General features: G+C 39.7%; 1 protein-coding gene across 2 annotated transcripts in view; it reads left to right on the top strand.

The window, feature by feature from the left end:
- LOC119562486 (acetylcholine receptor subunit alpha-like) overlaps nucleotides 1-25,927 on the top strand; it is a 670,242-nt gene that overhangs the window by 597,237 nt on the left and 47,078 nt on the right. For both annotated transcript variants that reach the window (XM_037875689.1, XM_037875688.1), the window contains exon 6: nucleotides 14,299-14,414. In XM_037875689.1, coding sequence (XP_037731617.1) covers nucleotides 14,299-14,414 — 116 coding nt within the window. The remainder of the gene's footprint in view (nucleotides 1-14,298; nucleotides 14,415-25,927) is intronic.

Raw genomic sequence — 25,927 nt, 5'->3', positions numbered from 1 at the left:
TTTTTGGAAGACGTTTAACCTAGCACCAAACGTTTTTCCATCCATTAGTACGCTAGAAAGTTCACCAAACGAGTCCGAAAGTACAGACTATCCGTTAACGAATGTACAAAAGCAGCAGTTAGATGCTATTAAACAGCTGTTTCCAAGTTTTGCTGATAAAGGACTAGGGCGAACTAAACTTATTGAACATGACATTGAGGTTGACGATGCTAAACCCATTAAGCAACGTTTCTACCCTCTTTCACCTGCAGTAGAGAAAATTCTCTATAAGGAGGTTGATAGGATGCTTTCTTTAGGAGTGATCGAGCCATCGACAAGTGCATGGAGTTCCCCTATGAGACTTGTGCTTAAGCCAAACAAAGTTCTACTGTGTCTCGATGCCCGTAAATTAAACAACGTAACGCACAAGGATGCATACCCATTGGCAAGCATCGAAGGCATTCTTTCTCGACTTCCTAAAACAGAAATGATCTCCAAAATTGATCTGAAAGATGCTTGCTGGCAAATCGGATTAACGGAACGTGCAAAAGCATTGACGGCTTTTACTGTACCGGGGAGGCCATTATATCAATTTGTAGTAATGCCCTTTGGGTTATGTAATGCGCCGCAAACCATGAGTAGATTAATGGATGCTATAATCCCCGATGATCTACGATATTGTGTTTTCGGATATCTAGACGATCTCTCGTTTCAGATAGTTTCGAAAATCACGTGGAAGTATTAGTGTGAATCGCAAATCAATTCAAGCTTGCAAATCTGACCCTTAATGTAACCAAGAGCAAGTTTTGTGTTCGACAAGTTAACTACTTAGCTTATATTATTGGAAACGGAGGCATCGCTACTGACCCACAAAAGATCGAATCTATTCGCAATTGGCCAGCACCAAAGAATATTCGACAGGTCAGAGGATTTTTAGGTCTCGCAGGTTGGTACAGGCGATTTATTGCACACTTCTCGGAATTGACTTTTCATATCACTGAAACTCTTAAAGGCAAAAAGAAGTTTGTATGGACTTCCGAGGCCCAAGGAGCCTTTGATAAGCTGAAAGAAGCGTTAACTTCTCCACCGGTGCTTGTAAATCCAGACTTCTCCAGAAAGTTCTATGTCCACTGCGATGCGAGTGACTTCGGAATAGGAGCTGTCCTTGTACAATTATCAGCTGAAGGGGAGGAGCTACCCATATACTTTTTCTCGAAAAAACTTTCATCCGCACAGCGAAATTGGTCTGTAACCGAGCGTGAATGCTATGCTGTGTTGGAAGCATTGGAAAAATTTCGTTGCTATATTGAAATGCAAGACTTCGAGGTGATAACAGATCACTCGAGTATTGTCTGGTTAAGAGAACAACCCAACTTGAAAGGACGACTCGCTCGATGGGCTATGAAACTTCAGCATTATAAATTCCCAGTCCGTCACAGAAAAGGAAGAGATCATGTAGTACCAGATGCATTGTCGCGCATACCAGAAAGCGATATTGCAGAAATAATAGATGTAGGACCCGAAATCAACTTAGAGTCAGCTCATTTTTCAGATGAAGACTATCAGTTACTTAAAAAGCGAATAAGGTCTAACCAAAACTGCTTACCCGATCTCAAAATAGTGGATGAATTTGTATATGCAAGGCGTGAACATGCTTCAGGTAAAACAGAACAAGAAAATACATCCTGGAAGTTATGGGTTCCTCAACAGTTACGTTCAGAATTGATAGGCAGAGCACACAATCCACAAGTAGCAGCTCATGGAGGCATCGGAATAACTGTCGAGTTAATTCGAAGAAATTTTTTCTGGCCTGGTCTCGTCAAAGATGTTCGTTCCTATTTAAGACAATGTGACATTTGTAAAGCTACCAAATCTCCAAATATGATTATTCGAGCTCCTATGGGAAAATTAGTAGAAACGGAAAGACCCTTTCAAAGGCCTTATATTGACCTACTTGGACCATACCCACGCAGCAAGAGAGGTCATGTAGGACTCTGGATTGTTTTGGACCACATGTCAAAATTTCACTGGATGTGTCCTTTGAAGAAATTTACAGCGAATCTCATTCAAGAATTCTTATGACATGACATATTCCCATGTTACGGTGTACCAGAAGTTATTGTACGCGATAACGGATCACAATTTAAGTGTTCAGAGTTCAATGAATTTCTAACTAGACTAGGTATACGGCATGTCTATACAGCTTTATACACACCTCAGTCTAACGCTAGTGAGCGTGTAAATCGATCATTGATTGCAGGAATTCGGGCTTCCTTAAAGAATGATCATACTCAATGGGATATAAATCTGACAAGTATTAGTTGTGCACTCAGAAACAGTTTTCACACATTGATAGGAAAATCCCCTTATCATGCATTGTTTGGTGTAAACATGGTTACCCATGGATCAACATACCAGCTATTGCGCAATTTAAATGCTTTAGACGAGTCAACTTTAGGTTTAGATCGAGATGACTATCTTACACTAATGCGTGAAGACCTAAAATCTCATATTAAGAAAACACATGAAGTTAATACCCGGCACTACAATTTACGAGCAAAACCTGTAAATTTTAAAGTTGGACAGGAAGTTTTTCGGCGAAACTTTGCCCAAAGCAATTTAAGTAAGAATTTCAATGCGAAACTAGGACCTGTCTTTATAAAATCTCAAATTAGAGAGAAAGTTGGTTCAAGCATGTATATTCTTGAAGATTTGCAAGGCAAACTAGTAGGCACCTATTCGGCTAAAGACATTCGAGTCTGAACGCCCTTTTTCCGTCTAACTTTCTAATTTGTTGGAGAAATGGAAAGTTATCCGGTTATGTAATGGGCGAAAATTATATATATAAGTTTGGCAGCAATCAGCATGCGACAGTTAGCAATATTGGAACAGACTTTCAATTTCGGAACGCAACTCTTCGACCTGCGTACCAGTCTTGCCAACTTGCTAAAAACTAACACCACGCGACTGCGGGAATACTTTTCACTTTCCAACGATCAGTGAACAGAACAGACGTTCGAGATTTTTCTGCAGCGAAAACCAAAAAGTTGCATCCGTCCGCCTACGGTACAAGTGCACGTGGTTTTGCTACGAATACGCGCTTAAAAGCGTAATTCCAGTTATGCATCCGTCCGCCTACGGTACAAGTGCACGTGGTTTTGCTACGAATACGCGTTTAAAAGCGTAATTCCAGTTATAAATCCGTCTGCCTACGGTAAAAGAGCCTGTGTATTTCGCATACGAATACGCGCTTAAAGTGCATAATTGACTTGCATTGTGTAAACGTCCGCCTACGGTAAAAGTGCTTACATATACGTTTGTGTGTTTCGCTCAAGCATTGCAATCCCTACGGATCTGCAAGACAAGGGAAAACAACAGTTCTTGAGAGTTTTCTGGTCTCTGTGAGTATTTTCATATCGTGCACCCTTACAGGAAGTTTGCTGATTTAGTTTTTGTTCCACATTAGCGTCAAAACAGACCCTATTGGGAAGCCCGAGTGGTGACTCTAGGCGTAAAGCAGCGAACATGGGAGAGCTGTAACATAAACGTAGATAGAGAAGCGATCGGAAAAGTACATGGCCAGCGTCCCGGAGTATAGAACCCACTAGAAGCCACAGTGAGGTTAGATTCGACATGTGCAGCCGACCCGAGTCAGGTTAAACTGGACGTGTGCAGAAGTGAGGTTAAGTTCGACCGATGGACATCTAAAGGCAGCAACGCGCATATGCTAGGAGACGCAACGGCATTATTTCGCTTCGGCATCGGCATTCTTTTGTGTGATTTTGTTAGATTTGTTAGATAGCGCTCACACGAGTAAATCAATTGTAGTTGCGAAAGGAATTCGCATGCAATTTAATGTAAAATTAAACCTTTGTTTTACAACCAAACGCAGTCCTGCGATGGCTGATCAATTTGCAGAATAATGTATTTAGTTTAGCAAGTATAATTCTTAAGCAACGTAACGTAACCGATTTAAAGACCTAAGAACCATGAAGTAACCAACTAGTTTTAAATGTAATGAAGTTAGTCTAACCTAGAAAGTCACGCACAAATGAATGCAATCATTAAAACTCCCTACAGCATCGTGGAAAGGCCTTTCAACACTGCAAAAAGGAATGGGTAAGTGAAACCATATCTTAAATATTGTATTCCCGTATTGTGCGTATATATTTTGTAACAAAACTTTTCATACTCAGTCAGCATAGACTTGTAGTAAAGGCTATGCTTAAGTAAAATTATTTGAAACCAGTCCTCCATCCGAACGTGAGTTTGACACGGAAACTAGATTTATAATCGTAGGTTTACATCAAGGTTCGGCAGTTTTGTATCTTGTTAAGGAAATCAGATTGATTGATTACACTTTCTCAGAAATGATTTCTGCAAAGTACGTTAGTGCGTAATAAACGTTTGTAATGAACATGGAAGTATATGAGTATTGTTATTTCAAATGTTAAGATTTTGGACATGATTTCGTAAACTGGGATTCCACAGCGGGAAGCATGGGTTAAGATAATTCGGTAGCATTAGAATAAGGGGTTGCACACAACTCGGCTATGGCAACCTTGGTAGGGAGGGTAATGAGCCGGCCTCTCAACAACATCAGAGAGTGCTTTTAAAGAATGTAGACATACACTACACCCTAGTAATACATTTAATAGTTGAACAATAGTTAGAATCAAAGGTAAACTTTTATGGTAGAGGGACTCTGTAATATATTAGTGTGATGGACGTCCAGAGATTGATTGCCAAGAACTCACCCCGGCCCGACTGACCGCTAGCCCTAAGACGGGTCCCGCTGGCTTTCAAATTTTGGATAGACCGGAAGTGCAAGGTGGGTCAAGTACAACGAATTCTAATAGGATTCGCCATCTAGAATAGAAGCTGCCCGTTGCCTCCATTACTAACCTTTTGGAAAATACCCGCTAGAATGCAACACCCACGCCCACCATTACACAACTGGTTCAGTACCTGCTTATACTTGTAATTCATTTGTAATAATAAATAAAATTCTTTATTAACTTACAGTTAATGATTTGACAGTATATATTTATTATAAATATGCTGCTTATAATTATAAACAAGGAAGAACGCTATAGTCGAGTACCTCGACTATCAGATACCCGTTACTCAGCTAAAGGGACCAAAGGGAAATGGAGATATGCAAGCAGCAAAGCGATATTGAAATGCGCCACCTATCGGCGGTAGACAGATTTAAGCGTTATGGGCGTTAGAGTGGGCGTGACAAATTTTTTTTTGGGTCAATCGATAGGTATTGACGCGACCAATACAGTTCAGTTAAAATTTTTTATCTAGCATGAAAATTGTGGGCGCCACAGGCTTGGGCGGTTTGTAGGCGTTAGAGTGGGCGTGGCATATTTGCGTAACAAGCTTGCGCTGCGCACAAGGCTACGGAATCTAAATCTGAGATCCCAATTCTCTAACATTGCTAGTTTCCGAGATATCCACGTTCATATTTACGATATTTTGAAGTTTGTGGGCGTTTTGTGGGCGTAAAAGTGGGCGTGGCAATTTTTTCTATCAATCGATAGGTATTGATGAGAACAATACATTTCAGTTAAAATTCTTATTCTAGCATCAAATCTGTAGGAGCCACAGTTTTGGGCGGCCTGTGGGCGTTAGAGTGGGCGTGGCACTCTACTGAAACAAACTTGCGCTGCGTAAGAAGCTCAGGAATCTGCACGCCACATCTCAATAGCCTAGCTCTCATAGTTTCCGAGATCTCAGCGTTCATCCGGACAGACAGACGGACAGACGGACATGGCTGGATCGACTCGGCTAGTGATCCTGATCAAGAATATATATACTTTATGGGGTCGGAAATGCTTCCTTCTGCCTGTTACATACTTTCCGACGAGTCGAGTCCTCGACTATCAGATACCCGTTACTCAGCTAAAGGGACCTACCGGCGGTAGACAGATTTAAGCGTTATGGGCGTTAGAGTGGGCGTTGCAAATTGTTTTTGTATCAATCGATAGCTATTGACGAGACCAATACAATTTATTTAAAAATTTTTATCTAGCATGCAAATTGTAAGCGCCACAGGTTTGGGCGGCTTGTGGGCGTTAGAGTGGGCGTGGCATATTCGCGTTACAAACTTGCGCTGCGTGTGAGGCTAAGAAATCTAAATCTGAGATCCAAATTCTCTATCTTTGATAGTTTCCGAGATATCCGCGTTCAAATTCACGATTTTTTGAAGCTTGTGGGCGGTTTGTGGGCGTTAAAGTGGGCGTGGAAAGTTTTTTTTGGGTCAATCGATAGCTATTGATAAGATCAATACATTTCAGTTACTCTACGAGTAACGGGTATAAAAATATCAAAATTGGCTTCCTAAAGTCATCTTCTTTTCTTTCTTAGTAAACCCATCACTCGGAGAGTAAAAGGGTTGTGGTTTCTCTAATAAAAGCATACTCCACATTACAAGCCAATTTCAGTGCTTTAGATTAAGCCTGTTCCTTTTCGTTGTCCGTATCGGTGGATTTCTGAAATTTGCGCCTGCGGCGCATTTAAATCATTTCTCTCCTGTTTTTAAATACTAACATTTCCATCAGGATTATGTAATTCGCCCATTGCTGAGAAAAATGCATGAAATCTTGAGGTGTGGATTGGGTGCATTTTCAAAAAAGTTAATCGCGCTAGGTATCCTTGGTAGAGCTCTATATTCCGGCCATAGTGAGGAATATTCTTCTTCAGATCACGCCATAGTCTCTCGATCCGCTGCGTATTTGCTCCCGTTTCAGGGTCCACGAAGTTAGCTGAATGATTAACGATCATGTTGGAGTATTTTGAATCCTTCAAACCATTGTATGACTTCAGCATTCGGATATAATTGTAGTTCCATTGGCGACGTTGGCCTCAATAATCGGAAGAAGCGTTTCCTGGTCATGATCCTCCACAGCCACCAAAAAGAGTCCCCGGTTTCTATACAAATTCCTCCGAAAACACATTGGCCAATTATTTTTTCGTCAATTTCGCCGGCTAAACCGATTCCACCTATTATCTGCTTTGCGCTCTTCTCCGTCCAGCTAACATAAATTTCCCGAAGAAAATTACTCCAGTCGACCACCGTCTGTTGGGACCAGCCTGTTCCAAGCCAAAGTGGGACTTGCTTGAGAATGTCCGTTTAAGGGCGGATTCCTTACAAATAGAAATTTAAAAAAAAATTCGTTAAAACTAATGAATTATTACCTTAAAGGAGCATTGCACTTTTCTTAATTTACGTTTTCGGTGATCATTACTTATCATCCTGCGGCACCTCCAAAATAGCGTACTAATCGGGCCCTTCGTATTGAAAGACAATATTGAGGGCTTACTGCAGTTGGGACGGTCCTTGTTCTTCAGAACAACTCCATGTCGCTGCAGAAAAGCAAACACATCTTTTTCGCCCATGGCAAGAAAGTCTTTATACGTTAAAAAGCACCCGTTGCAAGTATCCATAATAAACAAAAATCAAAATGGGAATTTTGGATTTAAGTAACAAAAACCTACTTTTTTTTAAAGCACTACCCTTAAAATCCTAGAAAATGCTACTTGGTTTTTATAGCAAAACACGCAACTTTAAAATGCAATTACAAGAGATAATTTTCTGCACGTAAGTTTCTAAGAAATCACGGTACATCGAGGGAAATTTTTTCTCGATTTTTGGAGCACAGGCCCCTCTTTTAGACTATATCCCAATTTTTTCTTTTGTAGGATTTCAAGCGTTCTTGAAAGAAATTTGATGCTGAAAGCCAAGTCTGGCCTAGTTCCAAACATGAGGTACATGAGAGCCCCGAAGGCTTGGCTATAAGGGAACGCAGTCGTCTCTGACTCTTTCCCTGGTGTCTTAATTTCCATATTCTTGAAAAGTGGGGTTGAAACCGAAAACCTGAATCGCTTCAAAATCCTTGCGACATATCCATGTTAACTAGTTTTTAGTTTATTTTCTTGTTTCTTGATTTCGAGTCCCAGGAGGCACTCAGCCTCGCTTGGGACTATTATAAATTCTGATTTTAACACGTTCAAAAGTTCTTCCAAATCTTTGGTATCTGTTGCTGCGGCGAGTCCGTCATCTACGTAAACAACGATTAGAATCTTTTTGCCTTTTCTTTCCCTGATATACAGACATGGATCCGCCTCGGTGACTTTCAAATTAGGTTTTCTCAGGAAACATCCGAAGCGTTCTTGCCAACATCTGTAAAATGCTGTCGAGACGTCGAAGTGGACCAAAAATATATAATTTTTGGCTGCAACGCTTGACACTGAGCGGATTGTTTCCATTCTTGCGACAGAGCTGAATGTTTGATCCTAGTCGATCCCTCGTCTCTGGGCGAATCCTTTGATGACCAAGCGAGCTTTGTATTTGTCAATACCTCCGTTAGATGGGTTTTGACTCGATAGACCCACTTGCACGGAAGTGTTTTCGATCCTCTGGGGAGTCTGATCAAGTTCCAAGTCGTATTTCCCTAAAGGAATTAAATTCCCTGTCCATTGCCTTTTTCCATTCGACGTTGCTGTTGATGGCTTCATGGAAGGAATCTGAACTCTCCAGCACAAAATACACGGCTACTGCTACGTAGTCATCCAGATGCTTCGGTCTCTTAAACTTCGAACGATCCCTCAACCGCATTGATTGCGTTATTCTCTTGTTGTCTCCTTCGTCAAAGCTTGTATCTGCTCCGGTTTCGTAATTGTCTTGATTCCTCTTTCGGCTGTGATTACTTTCAAGTCTTGCTCCTGGAGTGTGTTTTCGTCCTCGCTCTTGTTCAAGCTCGCATCTTCTTCTTCCTTGTCTTCGTCCTCGCTCTGTTGCGAACTCACGTCTTCTTCTTCCTGGTCTTCTACGCCGTCCTCGGACCCAAAATCTTGGAAAGGTAGATAGACGCCTGGTTTACGATTTTTCTTGAAATTGTACGACCCTTGCCAAGACTACTTTGTCCTTCTCTGGTAAGTAAATACGACATCTTTCATCGCCGTCGTAACCCACCAGGTACCACTTTTCAGCCTTTTCGTCCATCTTCTTCCTTTTTTTGCATGGAATGTTAACATAGCACGTCGATCCTACGATTCGAAGATGTTTGATTCTTGGATTCTTGCCCAGCCAACGTTGGTAGGGGCTCAGACCCTTCAACGAAGATTTTCCCGTCTGTGCTGACCAAATCGGTCCAAATTGTTTCTTGAAATTTTATTTCTGGATTAGAATTCTTGAAAGTTCTCGCCATTTCGACTAACGTTGGATTCTCTCTCTCAACACCACCGTTTTGTTCTGGAGTATAGGGAGCGGTGAGTCCAAAAGTTATACCAGCTTCCTGAAGAATATCTCTCACTCCTGCACAGTCGAATTCCCCCATTGTCGCAAAGGAATTCCCAAATGGTGTTCCCTTGTTGCTTGGCGTAAGAAACCATGTGTCGCAGCACGTCCTTGACCTCTGAAATGATGCTTAACAAGAAAGAAAGTTAACTACGGCAAGCCGATTTTCGAAATTTTTAAAAACTACAAAAATGAATATTCCCAATAGTATAAGATCAAACAAAAACACCTCTTAACGAGGTAGAAAGTAGTGGCGAACGCGCCTTTAACAAAAATTTCTGATATCAACAATTGTGACGAAGAATGATATTACATTCGATAAAATAAATAAATAAAATAAATAAATAAACTAACTAACAAGAGTTAGAGTTAGTTTAGCTGAACGCCACCTTAAATTAGGCACAACAAGTTTTATCGATTCAATTACCTATTTTATTGGCACAAGTTTGGAATCTCAATGGCTGTATAGTTTCAGATTCCAAGAGAAATCTGTCGTTTCTTACATTTCCCGCCGAACAAGCGGGTTTTTCCAAAGTGGTAGAACAAATAGATCAAGTTTCCTATTTCGATTAGGTTCATGCAAGTAAAGGACCCTTAAACCATAACAAATTTTCCGTTTGAAAAAATCTAATATGAATATATTTCATCAAATTGGTTTTTTTCTTGTTTATTCCAATAAGTATGAAGTATTTCGTATACGGAGCTGAAACGAGTTGCACTTTTTATCGCCTTATATCTTCCAAACGGTAATTTGTAGGGCAAAAAGTGTTAAAAATCAAAAGTTGAGGAATCTCAAGGGCTATATGAATTAAAATTTAACAAGTACCTCGACTATCAGATACCCGTTACTCAGCTTAAGGGACCAAAGGGAAATGGAGATATGCAAGCAGCAAAGCGAGATTGAAATGCGCCACCTACCGGCGGTAGACAGATTTAAGCGTTATGGGCGTTAGAGTGGGCGTGGCAAATTTTTTTTGATCAATCGATAGGTATTGACGAGACCAATACATTTCAGTTAAATGTTTTTATCTAGCATGAAAATTGTGGGCGCCACAGGTTTGGGCAGTTTGTGGGCGTTAGAGTGGGCGTGGCATATTCGCGTAACAAACTTGCGCTGCGTACAAGGCTACGGAATCTAAATCTGAGATCCCAATTCTCTATCTTTGATAGTTTCCGAGATATCTACGTTCATATATACGATTTTTCGAAGTTTGTGGGCGTTAAAGTGGGCGTGGCAATCTTTTTTTTAGGTCAATCGATAGGTGTTGAGAATAATACATTTTAGTTACAATTTTAGTTCTAGCATGAAAACTTTAGGAGCCACAGTTTTGGGCGGTTTGTGGGCGTTAGAGTGGGCGTGGCACTCTGTTGAAACAAACTTGCGCTGCGCAGGAATCTCAGGAATCTTCATGCCTAATCCCAGTATTGTAGCTCTTAAAGCCCAAACCTGTGGCGCCCACAATTTTCATGCTAGATTAAAAATTTTAACTTAAATGAATTGGTCTCGTCAAAAAAAAATTTCACACGCCCATTTTAACGCCCATTACGCTTAAATCTGTCTACCGCCGGTAGGTGGCGCATTTCAATCTCGCTTTGCTGCTTGCATATCTCCATTTCCCTTTGGTCCCTTAAGCTGAGTAACGGGTATCTGATAGTCGAGGTACTCGACTATAGCGTTCTTCCTTGTTTAAATTGTTTTTTTTTTCGATAATTCCTATGGGAGCTAGGAGATATAGTTGTCCGATCCAGCTGGTTCTGACTAATATACTACCTGCAAATGAAATAAGACTTTTGGGAAAGTTTCTGCCCGATAGCTTTAAAACTGAGAGACCACCTTACGTAGAAACGGACGGACAGACGGCCAGAGGGACAGACGGACATGGCTAGATCGACTCGGCTAGTGATCCTGATCAACAATACTTATGGGGTCGGAAACGCTTCCTTCTACTTGATTCACACTTTAACGGGTATAATAATCGAGAACCACAACAAGAAATAGAACCGGCACAGAACCAGTTGCCTGCATTGTACCCTGAAATGCCAGCCCAAGCATAGGCAACCATTTTTAAGGAGAGGGAAGTGACATATTCACATAATCAGTTAAGTACCAAGAAATAAGAAAATGCAGTGTAGGCGATCCCACGCTGAACCAATGTAAACAATCCCCATCCCGAGCAGGCGATGCCGCTCTTCAATAGCATTAAAAATTCTTGCAATCACTAAGTGTCAATATACCAAGCGGGCGATCTCGCTTCCAAACTTATGTAAACAAAGAGCTGCACAAGTAAGATTCTTGTCACAAGAATTTTGGTCTTAAGCTGAGATCAATCGAATAAAGCCGTTAAACTAGTTCTTCGTTTATTTATTCTCTTTAGCGTTGCCCATAGTCAACTGACGGGGCCTACAGCCCCGACTCTATTAATAAACAAGGAAGAACGCTATAGTCGAGTACCTCGACTATCAGATACCCGTTACTCAGCTAAAGGGACCAAAGGGAAATGGAGATATGCAAGCAGCAAAGCGAGATTTAAATGCGCCACCTACCGGCGGAAGACAGATTTAAACATTGTGGGCGTTAGGGTAGGCGTGGCAAATTTTGTTTTGGATCAATCGATAGGCATTGACGAGACCAATACATTTCAGTTAAAATTTTTAATCTAGCATACAAATTGTGGGCGCCACAGGCTTGGGCGGTTTGTGGGCGTTAGAGTGGGCGTGGCATATTTGCGTAACAAATTTGCGCTGCGCACAAGGCTACGGAATCTAAATCTGAAATCCCAATACTCTATCTTTGATAGTTTCCGAGATATCCGCGTTCATATTTACGATTTTTTGAAGTTTGTGGGCGGTTTGTGGGCGTTAGAGTGGGCCTGGCAAACTTTTTTTTGGGTCAATCGATAGGTATTGATGAGAACAATTCATTTCAGTTTAAATTTTTACTCTAGCATCAAAACTGTAGAAGCCACAGTTTTGGGCGGTTTGTGGGCGTTAGAGTGGGCGTGGCACTCTACTGAAATAAACTTGCGCTGCGTAAGAAGCTCAGGAATCTGCTCGCCAAATCTCAATAGCCTAGCTCTCATAGTTTCCAAGATCTCAGCGTTCATCCGGACAGACAGACGGACAGACGGACAGACGGACAGACGGACATGGCTAGATCGACTCGGCTAGTGATCCTGACCAAGAATATATATACTTTATGGGGTCGGAAACGCTTCCTTCTGCCTGTTACATACTTTCCGACGAATCTAGTATACCCTTTTACTCTACGAGTAACGGGTATAACAAGGAAAAACGCTATAGTCGAGTACCTCGACTATCAGATACCCGTTACTCAGCTAAAGGGACCAAAGGGAAATGGAGATATGCAAGCAGAAAAGCGAGATTTAAATGCGCCACCTACCGGCAGAAGACAGTTTTAAGCATTGTGGGCGTTAGGGTAGGCGTGGCAAATTTTTTTTTTGGATCAATCGATAGGTATTGACGAGACCAATACATTTCAGTTAAAATTTTTTATCTAGCATAAAAATTGTGGGCGCCACAGGCTTGGGCGGTTTGTGGGCGTTAGAGTGGGCGTGGCATATTTGCGTAACAAACTTGCGCTGCGCACAAAGCTACGGAATCTAAATCTGAGATCCCAATTCTCTATCTTTGATAGTTTCCGAGATATCCGCGTTCATATTTACGATTTTTTGAAGTTTGTGGGCGGTTTGTGGGCGTTAAAGTGGGCGTGGCAAACTTTTTTTGGGTCAATCGATAGGTATTTATGAGAACAATTCATTTCAGTTTAAATTTTTACTCTAGCATCAAAACTGTAGAAGCCACAGTTTTGGGCGGTTTGTGGGCGTTAGAGTGGGCGTGGCACTCTACTGAAACAAACTTGCGCTGCGTAAGAAGTTCAGGAATCTGCTCGCCAAATCTCAATAGCCTAGCTCTCATAGTTTCCAAGATCTCAGCGTTCATCCGGACAGACAGACAGACGGACAGACGGACAGACGGACATGGCTAGATCGACTCGGCTAGTGATCCTGATCAAGAATATATATACTTTATGGGGTCGGAAACGCTTCCATCTGCCTGTTACATACTTTCCGACGAATCTAGTATACCCTTTTACTCTACGAGTAATTTTATTATAAATCAAAAATAAATATGGCTAAGAAATAACAATATTCAATCAAAAGATGGTTGTCATAGGACACCGCTGACTTAAGGCAGGCTTCTGGCATTCTGGACCCACTGTGCGGCATTAATGTTCTCTGACACATCGACTGTTTTTGGACGTTAGATTGGGCGTGGCACGCTGCTGAAACAAACTGCTGCGGAAGAAGCTCAGGAATCTGCATGCCAAATCCCAATAGCCTAGCTCTTATAGTTTCCGCGATCTCAGCGTTCATCCGGACGAGCGGTCAGCCGGACAGAAGGATATGGCTTGATCGGCTCCGCTAGTGATCCTGGTCAAGAATATATATACTTATGGGGTCGAAAACACTTCCATCTGCCTCTTACATACCTTCCGACGAATCTAGTATACCCTTTTACTCTTCGAGTAACGGGTATAAAAATAGTTTCATTTTCTTTAAGTGTATTTATCATTAACCGTTCATGAAAAGATTAACAAATAGCTTCTCTTCCTCAATAACCAGTATTTACAGTAGCCATCTATAAAATATAACAGTACACTAATATAACTCAATTTAGTTTTAAGTACTTGCGTTATATTTCCGTGATGGTAAGAGCTTACACGATGTAATTAACGTTTGCGAATGTTGTTAAGTATTTATTTATTAATTGCTATATAAGTTAAATATTTTAAAAATATATTATAAATTAAAATTAATTTAATACTGTTATATGATATAATTATATTGCACGCCATTTAAAAAAGTTTTTAGACTGATTGCATTACATAACAATTTTTTGAATTTATTTGATTGGTTTGATTTATTTTTTTGAACTATTAAGCCAAAAAAATTGGTTATTAATATATTATAAATGATTACATACATTTTAAGGTCGATCTGAGGCACATGGATGAACAGCAGGGCAGCAACGTAGTGGACGTTGGTGTGGACTTATCTGAATTTTACATGTCTGTGGAGTGGGATATTCTAGAAGTTCCAGCTGTAAGGTAAGTAAATTAAGATAGCGCGATTACTTAGAAAAAATGTCTATGCCGGGATTATTTGAAATAATAACAACATACAAACCGAACGATTTCTTTTCTCATTTCTGATTTTTCTGAAATGATATTTTACAAGTAATATTCGTCAAAAAATAAAAATGTGTAAAAGGATTTGGCGATAAGAAATGACTGCTTTTAGTTAACGTCTTATAAAGTTTGCAACGGAAAGTTAACGTTTTCGGAGTGCGAGATATTCAGAATTCATTTTAATTGTAATTGTATGTATAGTCACCACAATATAAATAAAGGCTTATGCAAGTCATAGTTGGTTTTACAGTATTGTTGTAGATTGGATTAGACGGGACCCCTATACTTCAGATTTGGAAACTAGCGAAATAAATAGGGTCTTGGTGACCCTATCACAACTGTTTTTATCGAAAACGATATACTAATGACTCTCGAGACTCTCCACATCGCCATTAATAAGATTGCTATACAGGTACACCGAAAAATAATAGTCATAGAAATACAACTATTGTTACAATAAAAGCCTATTTACACTAGGGTGGAGTTATGGAGTTTTTGGCCTATTCCGGTTTTTTCATAAGTTTTGCATAGGCAACTAGAGGTAGGCAAAAGTAGGGTCGTGGTTTGTTCTTTGGAATTCGTTTGGTATGTTTTGTATGTATGTGTATATTAAGTATTTTCTTGCCTATCGTCGATGAAATATCACTGGAGAATCTGACGTAGCACTCGAGTAGAGATTGTATTATTTTCTGCACGACGCACGAGTATACAAATTATTGGGAAGTGACAAACGATTCGTTTTTTGAATGTCACTTTTCCAAAAATTAACATTTTTTAAAGGCTTAAAGGCAGAAACTTCCTGTCATCTATTGAGCGTATTCCTGTAAAAGTTTAATGGTAAAATTCCAGCGGAGTTAAATACTTCAGCTCTTGGCGTAAACCAATGTTCAAATGTGATTATTATTACACTCATAGAAATTTTACTGTAAAATCGCCCAAAAAACAAGGAAAATCGCCCTAAATCGAGGTTTAATGGCGACTGGGTAACAAAATAAGGGAAACATTTTCTTAAAATAGGCATGTATTGGTCTTACTTTTATGGCGATTTTTTTAGATCTAGGGTGAATTATCTTACATCTAGGTCGATTTTTCTGTTTTCATCACTGTGGACGGCAGTACACGTAGTGGCGAAGCGTGCAAGAGAGCGTGGGATACAAGGTGAGTTCCACAATAAACAGGACTTTAAAAAAAAAGACAGAACAAATAGTTTTTTCGGCAAAATCAATTTATTTTATTCAAAATAGTCTCCTTCTGCTTTAATACAGCGTTTTGCACGGTCAAAAAGCATGTCGAACGAGTGTTTGCCGGTGCAAGCCTTTTGAATGGCCTTTACGTCTGCATAACGCTTCCCATTCATCGGCAAATGCATTTTTCCGAAAAGGTAGAAGTCGCACGCTGCCATATCAGGTGAATACGGGGAGTGGTTGATGGTTAAAATGTGATTTTTGGTCAAATAGTAGGACACAAGCGTCGATCGATGAGACGGCGCATTATCGTGCAACAAACGCCAACTTCCATCTTCGCGATATTCGGGCCGAACACGTCAAATACGGCGCACCAAACGCTTCAAAACTCCAAGGTAGAATACCGCATTAACGTTTTGGCCGGGTGGATCAATTTCTTTGTGGACAATACCCTTGGAATCATAAAAACAAATCAGCATTGTCTTCACTTTTGACTTCTCCAGGCGCGAATTTTTGGGTTTCGGCTCGTCCTGGAAGTTTCAGCACTCTGGCGTTTCGTTTCGGGATCATATTGAAAACACCACGTTTCGTCACCAGTCACAATCTTGTAAAGGAAGTTCGGGTCTTTTTTTGCCTTTTTAATGATGTCCTTCGAATGTTGAATTCTGAGCAATTTTGGGACGTCAGTCAATTTGTGCGGAACAAGCCGTGCACACACCTTTTGTAAGCCCAAATGTTCGGTCAAAATGCGATAAATCGATGTTTTGGAGATGTTCAATTATATTTCCATGAATTTCAATGATGACCTAATATTCGATTTAGCGTCGCTTGTGAACGGTTGTGTTTACTCTTGTGCTCTGAATTTTTGTCTATTCTGTGATTTTTTTGCGAGTGTTTTGTGTTTGTTTATTAACAAAGCTCAGTGTAACCGCTGGGTAAGTGTGTTTAGTGTTTTTTACTAGATCTCCCAGTGATTATAGTTATTTTAACATTTATATTAGATTTGTTTAATCTCCTAGCTTTGTTAGTGTAATTTTATACTCACTAAACTCTTTGATTTTCACTCTCTCTCCCGCTCTATATTACAACTGTAACTTAAACTCTCTCTGAACCTGCCAAATTTCTGGTAGACTTTTGGTGTGCTATTCTCTTGTCTCTCTCTCTCTCTCTCTCTTGCTTGCTTTACATTGTAACTGTTCCTGCGTAAAGTTGTCAGTGTCCCACAAGCAACGCTCAATCGATAAAAGATTTATTCTCTCGTGCTCTCTTACGTTTAAAATAATACGCGATCTCGCGCTCTTATTTGTTTTCGTGTTTTGTGCCTTTGTGGTTTTGGAATTTGATCCCAGTGCCAAATTTACTTGAGGTATTTTTCATATATTACTTTATTTTATTTCATTTCCTTTAAATGGCTCTTGTTTGCTCAAAGAAAAATTGTACTCTTTCGTGTTCAACTAAAGACCCTTTTATTTTCTGCTGGCTCTGTGAATCGATGATGCACGTTAAATGCGCAGGATTTACTGGTAGAGTCAAAGACTTCATTGATCAGAATTCTGGACTCATGTGGTCATGCGGATCCTGCAAGGAAATGGTTGTTGAGATGAGCGGCTTTATGAAGCAGACTCGAGACAGCCTTTTGAATCTCTCTGGTGCTTTTAAACAGCTCAATGAGGGGTTCAATTCCGTTTGTGCCCAATTTAATAATAAAAAATTACTTACTGAGTCGCCTAAACGTAAAAAAACCAGCTTAGCGGCAGTTAATACGGTCACGGTATCCACCCCAAATCCGAACTTGGTGGCTGCAGCAGTCTCTGTTAACACTGTGGTAAGTGAACCTACTGCGCCTATGGATACAGCTGTTTCAGGTGAAGTCACTGCTTCTCGAAGTCGGGTGGTAAAGAAACCTTCAGTGCCGGCTACGGTGCCGACCGTACCTATAGGTACAGAAGTTACCGTTTCTGGCTCTCAGCTTAGTGAGGTGCAATCTGCTGCTGGGGGACGTAAGAAATTATCAGTTGTTCCACATAGAAAACAATTATTTGTTTCGAGATTCACCCCAGATACCACATCTGAGGATGTTTTGGAATTTATTCGTGAAAAATTCCCATCCGAGAATATTTCAGTTGAACAATTTAGATTTTCTTATGCTCGTAGTATATCGTCTTTTAAAATATTTGCTCCGCCTGATGTGTTTAAGGTACTACTTTCTGAAAGCTTTTGGCTTAATGATGATTTAGTAATAAAAGAATTTGTTCCCAATAAATCAAGAACAAATAACAGACCTTCCACTGCGCCAAAAAACTAAAAGGTTTATTTTTGGCTTATCAAAATGTTAGGGGACTAAATATGAAGCTACCCAAGCTTTATGCTGACTCCTCTGCATTTACTGCTGATATTTTGGCTTTTACGGAAACTTGGCTGAAACCAGAGATATCTGACAATGAAGTTCTGTCTAACAATTTTAATGCCTATAGGACCGATCGCTCCTCACGTAGGGGAGGCGGTGTGCTGATTGCCGTTAGCACTAGCCTAACATCCGAGAGAATTCACTCTGATACTCCTAATGAAATTGAATTTGTTAGTGTGAAAGTTTCCTTGCAATCATTTTCAATATTTGTTACATGTTCCTATATTCCACCTGGCTCTGATATAATAATTTATGAGCACCACCTGTCTGCGATAAAATCTGTTCTATCCCTACTTTCTAACAGTGACCTTTTGATTGTTTTGGGTGACTATAATCTCCCGGATATTTCTTGGTCTCCTCCTACTGACTCACTAGTTGCTATACCTCTATCCGCCCATGATTTTGTAGATGGTCTTCTAGAATTATCGTTACAGCAAGTAAGCTTTATACGGAATTCATTAAATAGACAACTAGATCTCGTGTTTGTTTCAGACCCGTCTGAAGTCACGGTATCTAGAATTGACGCTCTTGTTGTACCTGAAGACCGATATCATCCAACAATGGAATTGACAATCTGCCTCCCATGCGTTGATACCCTCTCTCCTTTAGTTTCTCAAACTAAAGTGAGATGTTTCCGAAAATGTAACTATAAAAAACTTAACGACATGATTTCTCAATATAATTGGACAGAATTGTACAATTGTATGGATATTGAAAGTGCCACTGAACACTTCTATATAGTGTTAAATACCTTTTTTAATGAATGCGTTCCTGATAGGTTTCCTTCAAAGACAAACAGGCCACCTTGGTTTACCAATGCGCTTCAAAGACTTAAAAACCTTAAGACAAACACTTATAAAAAGTATAAGAAATCGGGTAAGCCATCTGATTTTTCGAAATATGTGGTGGCTCGATCGGATTTTAATGTTCTCAATAGTCATTGCTATTCTATGTATTTAAGTCGATGTAAATTTGAATTTTCAAATGATCCGAAGCAGTTTTATAACTTTGTCAATGCCAAGCGTAAGTCGTCAGCATTGCCTTCATCGGTACGTTTTAATCTATTAACTTGGATTTCAAGTTATTTGAATGGTAGGACTCAGAGGGTTATATTCAAGAACTTTGCCTCAAAACTGATCTATGTGACATCTGGAGTGCCTCAGGGTAGTCATTTGGGCCCTTTGCTGTTTACTTTGTTTATTAACGATCTTCCCTCTATCATAACACACTCTCGTGTACTAATGTATGCTGATGATGTTAAGCTTTGTTTATCACATAATGATATAGCGTCGAGTTTCAACTTACAGTCAGATATTGATTGTTTTCAGGGATGGTGTGAGTATAACCTTTTAAATTTGAACTGCCTTAAATGCAACGTTATGACTTTTCATAGGGGTACTCCTACTTTTGTTAGTTACTCTCTTAAAAATACGCCACTCGACCGCATATATTCAGTTAATGACTTAGGCGTTCTTCTGGACCCAAAACTTAAATTTGACTGCCACATAATGTCCACTGTCAGCAAGGCCATGAGTGTTCTTGGGTTTATAAAGCGTTGGTCAAAAGAATTTGATGACCCTTATACAACCAAATTATTATTTACCTCCCTTGTCCGTCCTATTTTGGAATACTGTTCTTCAGTTTGGAGTCCACAATATCAAGTGCACATTGACCGTATTGAGTCGGTACAAAAAAAATTTCTTCTTTTTGCCCTTCGTAGTTTGAACTGGGATCAAAACGTAAGGCTACCTTCCTATCAGAGTAGATTACTATTGCTTAATTTACCTACCCTTGCAAATCGTAGAACAATGCTTGGTACTATTTTTATGCAAAATCTTATAAGAGGTGATATTGATTCTGTAGAACTTGTAAACCGCCTAACTTTCAATGTTCCTGTTAGACTTACACGAAATTATTATCCCCTAAATTTGCCACGATGTACATCTAATTTTTGTCTGCACGAGCCCTTTCGCGTTCTATGTAATAATTATAATAACCTTTATCATTTACTTTGCACTTCAACTTCTATCCCGGTATTAAAAACTAATATTTTAACTCATTTGCTTCTTTCTTAGATGCTTCTTTTATTTTCATTTGTGTTCCGTCTCTATTTGTTTATTGTATCTTCCTCGCGAACTCGTATTTTTGCCCAAATTGATAAAAGGGCCCCGCGCGTAACAAGCACGTGCTTGGTGTCGTTGGGCCACTTGTTTGTACTGCTCGTAGTGCATCAACGTCCATCAATATGATTTCGGCTGATTTTTTATGAATTCACGCACAGTTTCGATGGAATTTTCGGTGATCTCGGATTTTGGTTGGCCCACATGTTCATCGTCATTTATGTCCTCACGACCACTTTGAAAACGTTGAAACCACTCGTGCACTCTGCTACGGGATAGACAATCATCGCCATAAACTTGCTTCATCAATTGAAACGTTTCGGTAAAAGTTTTACCAAATTTAAAACGAAATTTAATGTTGGCTCTTTGTTCGAAGCTCATTTTCGCACCGATGACAAAAACACACTGACACTTAAAACGCAATAACCTCACTTCCAATAGATGAAATGCCATGAAATTTTTACTGGAAGTCGATAAACGATAGCAGATTCTAACGCACCAGTTGACATATAGATGGCGCCACTAGAGGGCCCTAGATTCAAAAAGTCCTGTTTACTTTTTAACTCACCTTGTATATAGCCGCAGAATTGAAAATCTGCCATTATGGAATTGAATACGAATGATACACCAATCGAAAGGTATCGCAAAAACTAAGAAGATTGCATACCAAGACTTTTGAAATATAGATTTGATTGGGAGAAAAGGCGGTGAAAGTGTAAAAGTAAAAATTTAAAAAATTGGAGCTGCTGGATACTGTGGGAAAAAAAGCCCCCGGCTGTTTAGCTAATTTTATTTTTACTGAGAATACGCTTCGAATGACACCTCATTTGTTGAAATCCGATGTCCCGTTCAAAAGTAATTCAAAAAACAAGATTTTCTTCTTTTTCCAAAAATGAAAATGTTTGTCCCTTTGCTTGTCGGTTTGTATGCATCCCATCTTAGTTTTAGGGTTTTGGAAACCCTATGGGTGTATAAAGTACCTTAAAGTAGAACACGTTTGTTCTACGACTCTTGGAAAAACCCGCTAGTTTAGCGGGAAATCAAAAAAAAAGGCAGATTTTAAATGCTTATAGTATCTAAACATTTAATGCTACAGAAACGTGCTATGTATCTCTGAAGAGATAATTTAATTTGTTAAATACTCTTCAAAAAGTAAAATTGTCTGAATATAACAGATTTAGAGTTATGACAAAAATTTATTTTTTTAAACCACTTTTTGACTATTTTCTCAAAATTGAGTCAAACGATTTCTTTTTAAATTACAAATCATATAGCCCTTGAGATTCCTCAACTTTTGATTTTTAACACTTTTTGCCCTAAAAATTACCGTTTGCAAGATATTAAGCGATAATTAGAAGATAAAAACCAATTTGATGAAAAATATTCTTATTAGATTTTTTCAAACTGAAAATCTGTTATGGTTTTAGGGTCCTTTACTTGCATGAAGCTAATCGAAATAGGAAACTTGATCTATTTGTTATACCACTTTGGAAAAACCCGCTAGTTCGGCAGGAAATGTAAGAAACGAAAGATTTCTCTTGGAATCTGAAACTATACAGCCCTTGAGATGCCACACTTGTGCTATTAAAATAGGTAATTAAAGCGATAAAACTTGTTGTGCCTCATTTAAGGTGGTGTTCAGCTAAGATTAGGGGTCGAATCTGTGTGTTTGGTTTTTCAATAGCCAAGCCATATAGGGACGACTCCTAGTCATGTTATTGGGGTACTTAAACTCTTGAGCAAAAAACAAGGAAGAACGCCATAGTCGAGTACCTCGACTATCAGATACCCGTTACTCAACTAAAGGGACCAAAGGAAAATGGAGATATGCAAGCAGCAAAGCGAGATTGAAATGCGCCACCTACCGGCGGTAGACAGATTTAAGCGTTGTGGGCGTTAGAGTCAACGTGGCAAAGTATTTTTTGGATCAATCGATAGGTATTGACAAGACCAATACATTTCAGTTAAAATTTTTTATCTAGCATGAAAATTGTGGGCGCCACAGGCTTAGGCGGTTTGTGGGCGTTAGAGTGGGCGTGGCATATTCGCGTAACAAACTTGCGCTGCGCTCAAGCCTACGGAATCTAAATATGAAATCCCATTTCTCTATCTTTGATATTTTCCGAGATATCCGCGTTCATATTTACGGCACGCTACAACAGAAAATTTACGTGTAGGTAAATAAATATTTACTGTTGCGGGCCGAAATCATAAATTTAATATAGTTTATTTATTTTATCGAATGTAATATCATTTTTCGTCACAATTGTTGATATCAGAAATTTTTGTTAAAGGCGCGTTCGCCACTACTTTTTACCTCGTTAAGAGGTGTTTTTGTTTGATATACTTTATGGGGTCGGAAACGCTTCCTTCTGCCTGTTACATACTTTCCGACGAATCTAGTATACCCTTTTACTCTACGAGTAACGGGTATAAATATCGTGTTTGGACATGATTGCTGGTTCTCGGCAAACATTATCTGGCGGTACTTTTTCCAGTATTATTGAGTTAGTGTCCTTTTTTTACTATAATTTGAGAGGGTAAGAAGGTAAGGTTATTACTTGGCTGCTCCACGCATGTTGGTAAACTGCTTATTAGAGTCATATAAACTGAACTCCGTATGAACGCTGAGATCTCGGAAACTATAAGAGCAAGCAGGGTGCCACGCCCACTCTAACGCCCACAAACCGCCCAAAACTGTGGCTCCTACAGTTTTGATGCTAGAATAAGAATTTTAACAATACCTATCGATTGACCCAAAAAAAAGTTGGCCACGCACACTTTATCGCCCACAAGCCGCTTCAAAATATTGTTCTTCCTTGTTTTTTTTGGAAAAAGAAGTGGCTTATTACGTCTGCTTGCTAAAATTTTCGTGCGACTATCTTAGTAGATTGTGTGTTCGTCCCACCAAATTTACATAAGCGTGGCCGCCCAGTAGATCAGTAAGACAGCACGAAATTCAAGGGCCTTTATCTGGCTTATTCGGTTGTATTACTGCAGCGGTTCGGGGCTCGACTGAGCTCGAAGTCGCCACGTGTTCACTCCTGATGATGCTCGACTATGATCGTCGCTAAATTGACTCGATGATCGCTCGCCTCGCTGACTCTGTGCTCCACCGTTCTCAGACTAGACTGGACCAGGACTACGCCTTTTAAGACACAACCGCCTGTGCCTTGCTCTGTTCCGGACGGTCCCACTAGAGTTTCGCTCAGTTCGCGCTGACAGTCAAGTCTTACGCTAGGAAGCTGCCTAGCGTCGCTGAATTAATGTAATCTAACGTTCCACCCTATCCTTACCCTATTGCTTGTTGTCCGCGACGTTTGTGCGTATCTCGATGGGTTCTTCGTAGTAAACGTGATGATTTTGCTGGTAACAATTGCTACTGACCGGTGTCCGACGCTCTGTTTATGCACAGAGAGAATTATTTAAGTAATTTGCACTCAAATTGAATATTTTTGTACTCAAAAATTCAGCATGAACAAAAATTCTCACACTGAGTGCAAAATACTCACGTTCAGTAAAAATTTCTCAAAAAATCTGTACTTAAATTGAGTACATTTGTGCTCTTTTTTAAACATTTTTCCTCTATATGAGTACAAACAGCACTCATTTTAAGAAATAATTTAGCTTGAATTTTAGAAACAAGTATGCCCTTTTCTCATACTGAGAAATTTCCAGCGCTCAAAATGAGAAACAAGTTCTTGATAGTGTTCTTCTAAATTATCAAATGAAGAACTTTTGCACTTAAACCCGGTCCACCCATTTCCAGAAAAATAGGTAGAATATTTTTTTTATTTTATTTTGTAATACAGTTACTTATATATATACATGTTCCATGATCTAGGCTATGATATTTTTCCCTTAGCTGTCTGGTCTAGCGAAGAGCAAAGAGGCTGAAAAAGAAGACGTTATTGTTGGCAAATATTGTAAATATATATGCACATATAGGCATGGAACAATAAAATTAGAATGTTATTAAATGTACATTTAAAAAGCTTTTAAAAAATTATATGTGTATGTATGTATGTACATGCCCAACCTTTGAACAGATTGAACAGCGTGGCTTCTTCTGCGGGTCTGGACACTTAGCAGCTATGTGACCCATTTGGTTACAATTGAAACATTTTGGTCCTTTGGGTTTAGCCTCACCACCTGCTACATCTTGGCCTTTCGTGTAAACAGACTGAAAAGAAGAACTTTGTTGCTGCAGTACTTGCACTGTTTTCATATTGTCCAGAGACCTAAATAGTTCTGAACACGTCTGAAGATTCATAGCTAACAAAGCCTTCGTGCAGTCGCTTTGGTTCAATCCGTTAATAATATAAGAATTGATAGATGGCTCATCTATATTAGCTCGTCTTCCAATTGCCATCATGATGTAGAAGTATTCGCTAAATGATTCGTTGGGTTTTCTTTTACGTCGCATCAGTTCCCTGTGAACATCAGCTGTGTTTACCACGCTTGGAAAATCTTGTAAAAGTGCGGTCTTAAACTGTTCCCAAGTTTGGAAAACAGTCTGTGCATCTAACCATTCCTTAGCAACACCTCTCATTTTATGCTGTACGGCAAACAATACTGTCCCATCATTCCATTCATAAACGCGTTGCAACTGCTCGGTTTTGCTTATAAACTGTTGTGAAGTAATGTTGCCCCTAACTGGATCATACTCGGGCAACACACCGATCACATCCTTGATGATGGTGTTGGTATAAGCTGTGCGTTCGGGGCTTTCTCTGATCCTTTGATGAGGTTGTTCTTGGCCTGGTGGTGGTATGCCTAAAGTGTTTGCCTGACGTTGTTGTTCCAAAGCAGCCGGTGGACCTGCGGTGCTCCCTACGTTAGCTTGCCCCGAAGTCGCATTTTCCTGTTGAACACTTAAGGCCTAAACCGTTTGGGATAAACTGATCATCAACTGCTTCAGCTCGTCAATTTGAGATTGTACGGTATTTCCATCGAAATCGATCGCGTTCGATTTCATCACATCCCAAGATCCGTGTGAGTTCGTCGATTTTAGCCTGTTTGTTTCCGACAACTGGAATATTGTTCGTGCGTAGAATAATATCCAGATCGGCAACCCTTAGTTGACCTAGTTTAACTAACATTTTTAGTTAACCTCGTGGTCCGTGGCTCCTTCTCAAGTTTTTTTTCTCACTCTTGGTACTTTTTTACCGCTTTTTCCCTCTAGATGCTTCTTAAAAAGTGGCCGTATTGCCGTTCTGCCGTTTTACCGCCTTACTTTTGACCGTGTTGCTTAGCCCAGTGTGGCGTTGCCGTTTTGTCAAATTGTGTAATCCTTCATTCTCCTTTCTTCGTGAATAAAATGCAGCTTTTTATATCATTTTATTGCTGTTTGGAACTCGTATCCCACTTCTGAATTGTCAAAAATACCTCTGCGCTCGTTCAGGATGGTTATAAAGTATTTATTGACAAGGAATTTAATGAAATATATAAAGAACACAAATTATAAAGATATCTTGTTAGCTTGTGAGCGTGCGGCACACGTCTTACTCCTTTGACATTGCCAACCGTACTGCCCTATTTTTGACACTAACAAAACTAGACTGCTTCACGCCACTTGCAATCACACATACATACATATTAATGTACACGCTTTAACAATATTTTTGCAGTGATTGTTTATTGTATCGTTATTTAGCATATTATAAATTCAGTTTAAACTAAAAAACTTACCCTCGAGGTACGGAAGGGTCTCACGAATGT

Source organism: Drosophila subpulchrella, unplaced genomic scaffold, assembly GCF_014743375.2.
Source record: "Drosophila subpulchrella strain 33 F10 #4 breed RU33 unplaced genomic scaffold, RU_Dsub_v1.1 Primary Assembly Seq52, whole genome shotgun sequence".
NCBI classification, from domain to species: Eukaryota; Metazoa; Arthropoda; class Insecta; order Diptera; family Drosophilidae; genus Drosophila; species Drosophila subpulchrella.
Note: the sequence above shows the minus strand (reverse complement) of the source record. Positions and strands in the feature narration are given on the sequence as shown.